This window comes from Excalfactoria chinensis, chromosome 2 (assembly GCF_039878825.1).
Source record: "Excalfactoria chinensis isolate bCotChi1 chromosome 2, bCotChi1.hap2, whole genome shotgun sequence".
In the NCBI taxonomy this organism is placed as follows: Eukaryota; Metazoa; Chordata; class Aves; order Galliformes; family Phasianidae; genus Excalfactoria; species Excalfactoria chinensis.
Window position 1 is genome coordinate 29,623,718 of NC_092826.1, and position 12,323 is coordinate 29,636,040.

Consider the following 12,323-nt stretch of genomic DNA (forward strand, 5'->3'; position numbering starts at 1 on the left):
TAGCTTGCTTCTCCTCCCACATTTCACACAACACTGGGGGATTGCAATGAATTTCTTACTGCCAGATTTCCACTTCCACACTAAAAATGAACAACTGCAGTCTCAGCTGATGTTGCTGCTCTGCTGTTTTTCCAGCCATTTGAGGAAGATTTCCATCTTTCCCTCTATGCAAAAGAATCCTGAGAATTCCTTAGAACAACCAAGAATAGTCATAACCTTTATTATGCTACTTTTAACTGGACACAGTTATTTTCACTTCTAATATATGAGTGTGTATATGAAAAAAAATATTATCTTTTTGTTTGATGAAGTTTCTTTATATCAGTCACAATTTGCACAACAGAAAAATGAAGCCAGCTATAGCTTCTTGGTTCTCTTTCAAAACCAAAGAATAAAAAATTTATGATGCTGTTCTGGAATCAGCCCTAAACATACATTCTTGGACTTGTTTTAAAAGAATTCTTCATTCCAAAAATAACTCCATATTACAATATTTTTGATTCAGTGCATGCTGCCCATATTAAGAGCTTAAACAGCTTTCAGAAGCTTAATCTGTGCTTATATCCTTTGTTTCAAGATGGTACTGTGCAGCTTTTATTCATGTTAATTGGCTCTGTTAGAAACTGAAATCTTGGTACTTCCATTTCTGCAACACTGGTCAACTTTGGTTCCTCTTGTAACTTGTAATGGCTTCTGCCTTTGTGTTTTGGAGTGAATGAAAGTGTGTACAACTCATTCAGGCATCACATTTGAACAAAGGTAGCTACTTTTTCCTGTATTGTTTTTTAAACTAAATCTTGACTAATACCTTTCTAAGTGTGCTCCTATCCTAGCAGAATGCTCTATCACACCTTTTGCTACACACTCCTCCAAAGCTGGATACATTTTATGCTTATAAAACAGTCAGGAACAGGAGCCTACGCTGCATCTTACTATATAAGGCATGTATTTACAAATGAGGAGCTTTTCATTCTATTTTATATTTTTATCAACTTCATGTTAAACTGAAGAAAAAGACTTCACTTTGCATGAAGTCAGTGTCTCAACCACTACATGACAGATGCAGTGGTCCTCTCACACCTGGTCTGGCCCCATGAATGATCTATTTTTTTGTTGTGCAGAGGCACCATCTGTTTAAACACTTTGATGAAGGCAACCTTTCAGAATAAAGCCCTAAATGAGTAATTTCCAAGATAGCAACAGTTCCTCAATAGGTAGAGCTCTTCCTTCAATCTAAAAGCATAGAATTCAGCTCCTCACCTGGATGGTCAACTAATGATGCAGTGTTGATATTACCATATGCTGCTATGATGCTCTCAAAGGACAGACAGCAGCTGATGTCTTAGTGTGTATTAATAGTGTAAAGGATAACACTTACCCATGCAGAACTATTTCAGTGATACTAACAGTCAGACTAATTCCTTTTCCATATGGATTTTATGAGGAGAAATATTAATATACATAGCTGTCAATTAGCTGTTTTTAGCAGAATAACTATGAGATGGACAAAAATGAAATTACACAGAATATATATGTATAAAGAATCTGAAAGCAAAATGGAATTATGTTATTGTGTATTAGCTAACACAACACGTTTATACAACTGTTTATGACTATATTAAATATGTAGTAACATTAATGCTGATGCAGTAGAAAAATGAATACAGCTCGACTATTTCGTGGTGCAACGCTCTTAATAGCACATTAAGTAAAACACCATGATTGTAATTTAGAAAGAAAAACTGAAGTAGAATTGCTGCTGAAGCACTGTATGAGTGAGTTAATAGTATTGTAAGAACTCTGGCTTCTGGAATTTCCTGCCTCAGCACATCTTATAAATTGCCTAAGCACAACCTTACAACTCTTTGTTTAACATCAACTAAACAATGAGATAAGTTTATTGAGGAGGCCTCAGTAAAGAATAATCAATCATGTGCCTTAATGCAGAACAGAGCGTTCTCTAGTTAGCTAGATCCATTCACTTCCATTTTTACAAATTCATTAGCATTAAGAGCAGGGTTAAGGAGAACCTCCAGCTTTCACTGGATGCAGCAGGGAACACAACCACTGAGGATAAAGAAGAGGCTGATGTTCTAGGTGGCTTATATACACCTGTTTTTAAAAGTCAGACTAATTATCCTCAGAGTACTCTACCTTCTGACCTGGAATTTTGGGATAGGGAGCAGAATAAACCCCCTATGATTCAGGTGGAAATGGTTAAGAGACCTACTACTCCCTGGACCTTCACAATTGCATGGGGCCAGATGGAATCTATTTGAGGGTGCTGAGAGGGCTGACAGAGGTGGTTGATAGCCAAGTTGTTTTCCAGTGTTCTTGGTCAACCGGAGAGGTTCCAGAGGACTGGAGGCTTACCAGTGTGACTCCCTTCTACAAGAAAGGAACTTCAGGACTGTCCGGCTGACCCCAGTTCCGGTTCATGTTAACATCACGGTCACCTCAAAGCTGGTCCAGAGTCTATACATATCATAATATCCTTAAAGTCAAGCTCTGTCAGCTGTCAGATTATAGCAGCTCTGCTGACTTCCTAAACACTGAACGCATATGCAGTCCACAAGTACTGTTATCTATTCCTCTACTTAACAAGAAAGATTATCCAGTGCAGATTGCTTTAATGTAAGACAAAAGCTGTTGTTTGCGGGTACATACAGGTCAATCTGTTGATCACTTTTCAAATATCAAAGGCTTATCTCCTTGAACAGCTTCAGACTACTCATAGCAATATTGTACAATTCTCAAATGTGATTTGTTTTAATGCAAAAGAATACATAAACCAATCTAGACAGTAGTCTCAGAATCTATGTTTATTTGCTGGTCCCACATATAAAGACATGATATGAAACGTTATCTGATGCATGAGAGCAAATAGTAAGTGAAAATGAGAAGACTCTGTATCCAATATAAACAGTATCCAGAGGTACTGAGCAAAGAAAATAAGGCAGGCTGAAAAGAAAACTTACAAGAACCACACAAAAGGTACTCTGCACAAAGAGTCATTTTGAGAATATAATCATGGATAAGCCTTTTGCTGCCACCTGTACAGAAATCAATGTTGTGCGCTGTATTTCAGGACTGTTAAAGTAAGTAGCCTTAGTTGAATAGAACTTTATTAAAACTAGGGACCCAGACTTTTCTCAGCAAGTTTTATCCATATTCATTCCTGCAGACAAGTTTAATTGCTATTCAGGGGCAGTCACTTTAATTTGAAATATCACTTAAACTTTGTTCTCTGTTAGGCAATCTTAATTAATCAGTATAGAAACTACTCACAAGCAAAACTTATCAGTACTACAGAACTACCCTGCAGCCGACCTAAGCAGTTGTTTCAAGGCTCTTGAGACTACTAGTTTCACGAGTGTGCTCTCATCATCCGTCTTACACTGAGATCATCAACATCTCCTTTCCAAAACCTTCATGATTTCCTGTACGTCTCAGAGGCATGCCCTGGAGAACCACTGACACCTGGTGGACAATTCAGTCCTTCCCAACAACACCGACAGATTCTGGAAAGCAGTGAGCACTAGCTGATGGGCAGCAATCAAGCTTGGGGGGAAGTAAAACTGCACAGCTTCATCAATAATTTGCCCATATATCGGCACACAAGGCTGCTAGTGTAAACTAGCACAGCCCTGGAAATGTGTGTTCTTAACTAGAGCTTACACACATAAAAAAGAAAAAAGGGGGAAAATGTTAAAACTAAATCTATCCTACAGGGAGCTGTCATAAATATTGGATATTACTGTGACTTGATCAGAGTGTACAGATGGCCAGCCATAAGTACATGACAGGGAAGCATTAAGTTACAAGGTTTACCTTGTATTTGTTAACTTGGTGGAATTTGTTGGTTACACTTTAAATGCAGACGAACAGCAAATACACAAACACCAGACCCTGTTAAAGCTGTCAGAACATCAACAGTATTGTTGGATTAAACTTATTCTAGAGATAACATATTCTTTTCTTTCTGTTTTCCTAAATAGAGTAATTTAATTCATCAAGTCCTTGAAAACAACTGGGCCAAGAAACAGAATTATATAAAACTGTCTTTGTACAAATAAAAAAATTAGAGTTTCTCAGGTAAGATTTTTTCTCAGAAGCAAAATGGAGCAACGAGAATTAAATCTTATTTTGCTGAAGAAATAAAATAATATTAAATCATAAAGAGGAGTATTCGATAATTTTATCTGCTTTTTTTATCCAGGAAACTTGAGAGTAAATCTTTTTGGTGCTCAAAAGTAATTGAGAGTCCACAACCATCAGCGTCAGATATAAAATGTACTTAGGCCTGTTAGCACTGATTGAGCACCACAAGTTATGCTTTGCTTGCTGCAATTATCTACAGCTTGTAGATATTCTGAGGTTTTCTAACATCCAGGAAGAACAAAGAAAACTTACTAAACAGCTGTAAGAATTCTCAGCAATTCCTCACTGCTTTCTCTCTGCAAAATGATTCAAAGTCTACCTCCAGGTAGATGGGCATTTCTGTCTGTTAATAATTACTGAGCAATGGAAAATTATTGGTGTTTTTCTACATCTTCCCTACGAGATTGTAGCTTTGCAAAAAAAAATCTGCATCTATTCCCAAACCAACCTGTATTTTTCACTCATCACCAATATGATAACTCTCCATAAGTAAAAAGGTTGCTAAACATTCAAAATAGATTACCCCACCAGACTATCTTAAATTGTTTTTACAAAATGCATTGTTGTATGTACATTATCTAGTTGACTGTGGAACACTGTGGGCAGATATTTCATAGGGGCTCATGCAATTGCTAACATGGCTAAGTGATGTGCAACAAAATCCAGCCAGTGCTCAAAGGGGAAACAAGAGGGTGTATGTGAGATACTAATATGGAGAAAACTGTATCAAGCTGCCACAAGAGCAAGATAGAAGGAAGGGATCGCAATGAAAGTAGGATATGTGCTCTGGGATTGTTTGGCATGACTCAGCCAGGCCTTGTAGCTGAGCCAGGTATCTGGCTGGGACTAAGGCCGCCCAAAAGACATTGAGTATTGAGCAAGGTATAAAGTTTTTCACTCTCATCTGTGTATCAAGAGAAATCCAGAATCTGCTGACTGATGCCTCCAAAGAATTTCACTCAAGTGGCCCACAAACCACAGATATTTATATGCCATTCAAGTCTCTTCCTGCATTACTGGAAGAGCAACATACTGGGAGAAAAGTGGCTCTAGAAGGCTGCTTGATAATATATTCTTAAGGATCCAATTGCAAATCAGTAGACATTCATCAGTACAGTGATATACAACTTATACATGAAAGGCACAGAGCCTACGTGGCACTCAAATCCTACTCTGAGTATTTAAACTAAGTACTATCTTCAGTATTTTAACAATGCTGGTTTCTGCACAGTAATATATTTTACCCAAAGTGAAAAGCTGTCACATTTCTGCAGCTATTAAATACATTATAATCAGGCCAGCTACTGGGTAGAGGAGATAGAAACACTAACCACTCTACAAAACACTATCTCAGCCCTTTTACCTCCAGACCTGAAAAGAAAGTATCTTCCTTCCAAAACCTAAAGGGAGCTTACAATCAAGAGGGGAGCCAACTCTTTGAAAGGGTAGACAACAGTGGGAAAAGGGGAAATGTTTTTAAGTTGAAGGAGGGAAGATTTAGGTTGGATATCAGAGGCAAGTTCTTTACTATGAGAGTGGTGAGGTGCTGGATCAGGCTGCCCAGGAAGGCTGTGGATGCCCTGTCCCTAGAAGTGTTCAAGGGCCAAGTTAGACAGGGTCCTGGGCAACCTGGTCTAATATTAAATGTGGAGGTTGGTGGCCCTGCCTTCTGCAAGGAGGTTGGAGCTTGATGACCCTTGAGGTCCCTTCCAACCCAAATCATTCTATGATTCTATGATGATTCTCTCCCCTGTTGCCCTCCTTCCCCCACACACATATTTTCTGCAAATATATCGGCAATATATTGTCAATCCAATCATACAACCGCAGGGGATGATTACTGTGACAAACTTCTAATTCACAAACATAACCTTTCTTATACGCTTGTATTTTATTGAGTATAGTTTACTGGGGGAGTAGAGACGGCCTCTACTTACCACCATGGGCAAACAGATCTAAAAATAATTTTGTCTGGTTCTAATTGATAACACCATACTGGCAAATCTCTTCCGAAGACACACTAAAGCAAAATAAGCCATTCCCGCTAGCATGCTGACCATCAGGGTGGTGCCAAGAACTCTGGGCGCTCTCTTCTTGGCCACTCGAAATGCAGTTGGCAGAACTGCTGAGATCAATATATTGTTGACGTGTCCTAAAACTTTGTGAAATGCTTTTCTCTTCAGGACACGCTCATAATATGCTTCCAAGTTCGGCCGTTTTCCATTTCCCCAGTTTCTTCTTGCTAATCCAAGAAATTTCAGACGATGCAACGTGACAGCAAGTGATACATCCGCCAAACTAAAGAATTCACCACAGAGCCAAGGCTGACTTCCATCTTCTAATCAGAGATAAAACATAAAGAATTAAGAGCTGAAAAGGTACAAATACACGTAAAAACCTGCATAGGCTAGTTCAGTGCTACTTCATATCGCTAGCAAACAACACCAACACCGCAACTATGCTGGGATCTGAATGTTTTACCAATCCTCATTGATCACACCCTCTCTCCACTGTTCACAAAATCACATAAAGTCTTAGGTTCAGCATCCTAGCCTACATTTGTAAAGAAAGAAAGAAACACATTTCAGGTTCAGAAATTAAAACCCACAGCAAACATGTATTTTCCTTGAGTACATTTCTCAGATCTGAATTAAGCAGGAGCAGTAAAGGAGGAAGGCTGTCGAGCTTTTGCTGAAAAGCTACTATTTGCCTTCAGAATTTATCATCTTGTCTGAATTGAAATACCTCTATGGTAGTTAATTCAATAGCTTCTAGCTTGCTAAAGATTTTCAAGTCAAAAAGAAGCAAATTAGATGACTAACACACACCAAACACACCAGCTGTACAAGAAGAGAGTTTCTGCTACCCATCCTTCTTTTGTGCCTCTTAGACCCAAAACCATCAAGATGTTTCAGAAATGATGGATATTCACACTGCCCATCACTACCAAAAGGCTGTGTAGTCAAAGCAAAGAGGTAAATCTTCCTGAGGTGACTTAGCAGGCACTGCTCTAACTACACTGATATGAAGGCCATCAGAATGGCATATCTGTACTGACTCGTACAGGGAGCTTTCGAAACCTAGGATATGAAATCAGGTATCTAGCTGCCAGTGAGTATTCTGCTCTAACTCAGATCTCAAAAAGGACTATGCTATTCCCTCCTTATCTGCAACTTTTCACAGTTTTTCCCACAAAGAAGACATGCAAAAACACTGCCATGAATGTTCAGCAGCACCTCTGCAGAAAAAGCCTGTGCAGCACAAAAAGTAAAAGGCTGCTGGGAGTGGTGACAGACTGTTGGCTGAACAGGTTTCCATCACCCTGTGTGAGCTAAACCAATTTCTGAAACTCTTTCACTGTTGATTCAGTAGAAAAGTTAACCTAGATTTTCAACTGCTTTTTATCAAATCTACTGTTTTAATGATAACCCATAATTATTACAACAGCTATTTACAGAGCCAAATGCACTATTATTGACCTGAGCAGATGCAGCTGATATTAACTGATGCTTCATGCAGATCCAAGTGAAGTCAGAGGAAGAATTTTTATTAGCATTAATGGGAGTTGGACAAGAATCTCAATAAGATGACTGCTCCCATTCAAACAAAACTCAACTTTCATTTAGGCAGGTGGCAGGTATACACTTTCAAGGTTTTCAAGAGAGCAGGACTGTGCAATGATTAAACCACTTATCCAAATTGCTAATTCTGAACATGCTACAAATACCAGCATCCTATGTCATTATGGTATTTAAATGAGATCCTAATTTTAAATAAACTGCTTTTACCATTAAAGTCAGGAGCATTAGAATAAACTGAGTCCTTCAACTACAACATCAAGAATAACATTCTGTAATTACAGCCATTCTTGTTTTGTTTATAAGATACTGCAAAACTATGCAGCTAATTATACTCACAGTACACTGAAAATGTGATCAGGCACTAAGACTTCCACTCACTGACAGCAGCAGTAAACTGACCAAGTATTTTAAACACTATTGATTTGTTCTGTGAAGTCAGATCAGTGTATGCGAAAAGTATCGCTTTGGATGTATTTAAAACAGGCCCATAATGGTGCTGTCAGCCACTTTACTCAGTCACCCCAAGCATAAGCATGAACAAGTTTTAGCAAGAATAATTCCTTACCTGGTGTTTCCTCATTTCGACGCTGCAACTCAGTCTCAACCTGATCCAAAACTTTCTCCAGTTCATCCAGTATTTTCTTTAGGTATTTTATATTATCATGATCCAGCAGTTTAGACTAAACATACGTACATGTTAGTTTCTTAATGGACAGAGTTCATACTTCTGTAAGATAAACTTCTACTTAACATACTACAGTACTTATTCATAAAATGTGACTCTTTTATCCACATAACTTTTGGATACTCCTGACAATTCAGATAGTACAAGAAGTTACATTAGAGATGTTAGATGGCAGTTTGCTCATCCTCTAGGGTGCTCAACATCCCAACACCAACACTGGTATCTACTTACCTATGAAGTCAGTGGAACCAGTCCAACACTTCAGCACACACTTGAAGCGTGTAGCTGATTTGGGGGATAGACTGCTTCACGCCTTGTAGGGTTAAACCACTGCATGACTATACTGGTAATGACAGGTGAAACAAATGTTTATGTAATGACAGAAAAAATCTGACACCAACAAGCTGATAATGAAGGGCTGGAATACAAAACGTTTTCTTACTTTAAGGCGCTTCTGTTTTGCTATGTAGGCATCTTGAAGGTCTGGATTTTCTTCTGCAAGCTTTTTCAACTCTGATTCAGTATTACTTATTTGACCTGATATAAAATAAAAATAAAAATAAAAATAAAAATAAATTAAAAAGGAATAACATAAGCTATCCAAATCCACTCCAATTCACAGGAATTCATTAGTAGTTTGTGTAAAAATACCACACCAAAGAAATGAGAAGTGATACTTCAATGATGCTACCATCTTCTATGATATTACATATTAAGCATAGCAGCGATTGCCAGTTGTCTGGACTGGCTGCTGAAGTGAGCCTAAGCAAGCACTATCTGTTTCAGTACGATCTGATATGAAATATAATTTGAAGTTCACAAATGGTACAAGCCAAGTTTCTTGTAGAGAAAGCTACAAGTCTGAAAGCAGTTCTAAAAAGTTCAACTGAAGTCATGATCATTAATCAGATGCACAAGGAGATTCCTCATGCAACCCAGTGGCTGAAAGGAACAGTGGAGCCCTTGAAAATACATGCAGTATTAAAATACAAATAAAGCATTAAATACTATAATTGATACCAAAGGGAACACAATACAAAGTCTAATTCAGGTGTTCAAATCCAAGAACAGAAGAACAGAAAAAAAAAGAGCTGTGAGAACTGAAAGACTATTTGCTACGAGTTTAAATTAAGCATATCTGAAAACTACTGGGTTTGAAACCAGGTTCATGTAGGGAGGCTCTCTGATACACAGGGAAATGAGCTACATAACCTGCTGTTATCTCCTTCAAAACATTTTTCTTTACATTTTCTTTACATGATCCTTTAATACATTTTTCCACGGGAAAAAAATATGTGTAGATAAGTCCTCCAGGTAAAATATTGACTAGAGGGAAACCATGGAATATTTTCCCATTGATTCTATTAGATCCCTACTTCATCCTTTATCCTGATTCTATATTGCTGTGTTATTTGCACATGGGTTTAAACTGAGCTTTAATGATTTCCATTTGTCAGATGAACATAGGCTACTTCCTTCCGGTGCTGTTCCCTGGAAACTTCTTTGTAAGTATGAAGAAGATCAGAAATTAAGTTATTTACAGCTGACATAGATGGTATTTTGTTTTGTGTGGCATACTTTCCATCATTAGGAAAATTAACTCTATGGACATCTCAAAAGTGACACTTCTTCATTCCCATTTTCAAATCCTAACAGACTACGAAACAAATAAAAAAGTATGAGCAAAAATGACTGAGTAATGTACTGAAACTAAAATCAGAAATATGTGCTCAATGTATTCTGCTTAAGACACACTAAAGACACAAGCTGAACACAATCCAACATCTTATGTTATATGCATTCAGACCTATAACAGTACGTACTACGGATTCTGCTTGTAGCATAGGCTGGAATCATGGAGTCCACAGTTAACTCAGGGTGCAGAATGCAGCCATGCGTGTAGGCATCCATAGGCAAGGAGTCTAAAAGCTCTCTGTAGTGTTGCACCCTCGGATAATACATGCTCCCTTCTTCCGGCATTAGTCTTGGCACTTCTTCTGCAATACAAAATTAAAGTTAAAAACAGAAGAACCACATGACTGATAAGAACAGTATGTCCAAAGTTACCTCAATTAATCCAGCTACCACAAATGACACAGCCATTGAGAGCTTTGCTGTTCCCCACTCTTACTCAATACCTTGGCAAAATGCACACATGTATGCTTTGGTTATTTGAATAATCCCATTCCAATGCAGCATTCTAAACAAGCATTTACTTAAGAGGCCTTCAAATCAGCAAAGCTGATTCAGTACCTCTGCAGTACTTCTAGGGACAGGTGATAATGGCACACAACTCTTTCACACTCTGACAACAGAGGTTCTGATAAGCTACTACACCTGAAACCCTACTACAGCTGCAGGGTTGTGAAAACTGAACATTGCCTTGCAGAAATCCTATCCATAGCATCATTCCTGCACACAACACAGAATTTTACCCTGCCCTCAATCTATCCACCCCTTGCCTCATTTGACCAAAACACCAGTATGAACTGCCCATCATGTGAAGTTTTCTCCACGCCTTGGAAATTACAGCAGAACCATCAAACCCCTGAAAGACAAAAAATGCTCCCTCTTCCAATCTAAAAGAAGTAAGCTATGCATTTTCTTCAAAATTAAGAAAGGCTATTTTCCAGTAACACAAACACAAACTATGTCAAAAGCAACCATATGCAAGTATTTTCTTCCTACTTTTTACCTCTTCTCTCCATTTTTGTCTCCAAAAATAACCAATTTGTTCTACTTTCTTTTTATATCCCCACAGTTATTCTGGAACTAACCCGCAATGTACATTATTCTTTCTTTCTTGCAGAAAAGTAGGAGCTGTCTGACAACGGCAGTTGTGCATTTCTGTTGAATACAGCCTGTTCTGTGGCAGCCTCGGAGTAGAACTAACACAGCACAGTGCTGTCATTTTTCTATTTCTCCATGCTACCAGAATGGGTAAGAAAGACAGAGCATGTTTATTTACAGCTCCTCGTGAACATACTGGAAGATGGGACCAGATCACATTAAAAGAAGGCATTTTGTCCCATACCACCCAGCACCAGCACAGAATATTTATTTGCAGGACTATAAAGATTTTGCTATAAAGAGCAGAACAATTACAAAGCGATACAGATCCAGCTCTGACACTGCTGCGTGATACTTATATATGTGAGACAGACAACAGACTGAAACGCCTACAGGATTACCATCTACAAACGTTGCTTCGAGATAATCAATGATCTGCGTTGCCTCACAAATAATATTTTCCCCATGAATGAGGACAGGTACTTCTCCAGACGCATTTAAGCGCATAAACCACGGCTCGTTGTGTTCACTCAGGGGCAGATTAACATCGTGTTCTTCACACGTTAAAGCTTTCTCAGCAATGGCGAGGCGCACCTGGAAAGACACGACCAGATTTAGCAGATGGGAATGCAGTGCGCACAGCCCAGCTCCACCCGGCAGGCCGGCTCCAGTTGTGTTTGCCATGCCCCACACTCTGCCCTGCTCGTCCCCAGCGGGCTGCACGGACACTCCCTGCAGATCCGCGCCCAGCCAGGGGCCTGCAGGCCGCGCCCGCCGCGGAGCCGCCCTCCCCATCGCCGCGGCAGCCCCGAGTCCCCCACCTTCATCCCCCGCCGCCCTCACCTTCTGCGAGGAGAAGGACTGCGTCCAGTGGTACAGCACCAGCGGTGCTGCCGCCCCGCCGGGCCCCGCCATACCCACCCGCTGCTCCGGGAGCCGGCGCGGCGCGTTGAGAGGAGGGGGGGGCGGCCTGCCTAGATACAGCGCGGAGATGATGGGAACGAGGGGGCCGGCGGAGTGACAGCCCTGCCTACGGGGAAGCCGGCCGCAAAACCGGCTGCGGCATTCCCTGGGGTGGTGCGGGAAGATGGATGCGCAGGTGGAAA

The 12,323-nt window shown here is 39.8% G+C and overlaps 1 protein-coding gene across 3 annotated transcripts; it reads right to left on the minus strand.

Annotated features, from left to right (window-relative positions):
* Positions 1-2,614: 2,614 nt before the first annotated feature.
* On the minus strand, positions 2,615-12,323 carry GDAP1 (ganglioside induced differentiation associated protein 1). Of its 3 annotated transcripts, none has more exons than XM_072330627.1 (6): positions 12,061-12,323; positions 11,619-11,811; positions 10,251-10,424; positions 8,870-8,964; positions 8,308-8,422; positions 2,615-6,499 (listed from the first exon to the last, which is right to left on the minus strand). In XM_072330627.1, exons 1-6 carry the CDS (start codon positions 12,130-12,132, stop codon positions 6,117-6,119), a joined length of 1,032 nt encoding a protein of 343 aa, XP_072186728.1. In that variant the 5' UTR covers positions 12,133-12,323; the 3' UTR covers positions 2,615-6,116. The 3 variants fall into 3 exon arrangements, with proteins under 3 accessions (XP_072186728.1, XP_072186727.1, XP_072186726.1); XM_072330626.1 differs by having other exon boundaries at positions 2,797-6,499; positions 12,139-12,306; XM_072330625.1 differs by having other exon boundaries at positions 2,800-6,499; positions 10,251-10,421; positions 12,061-12,274.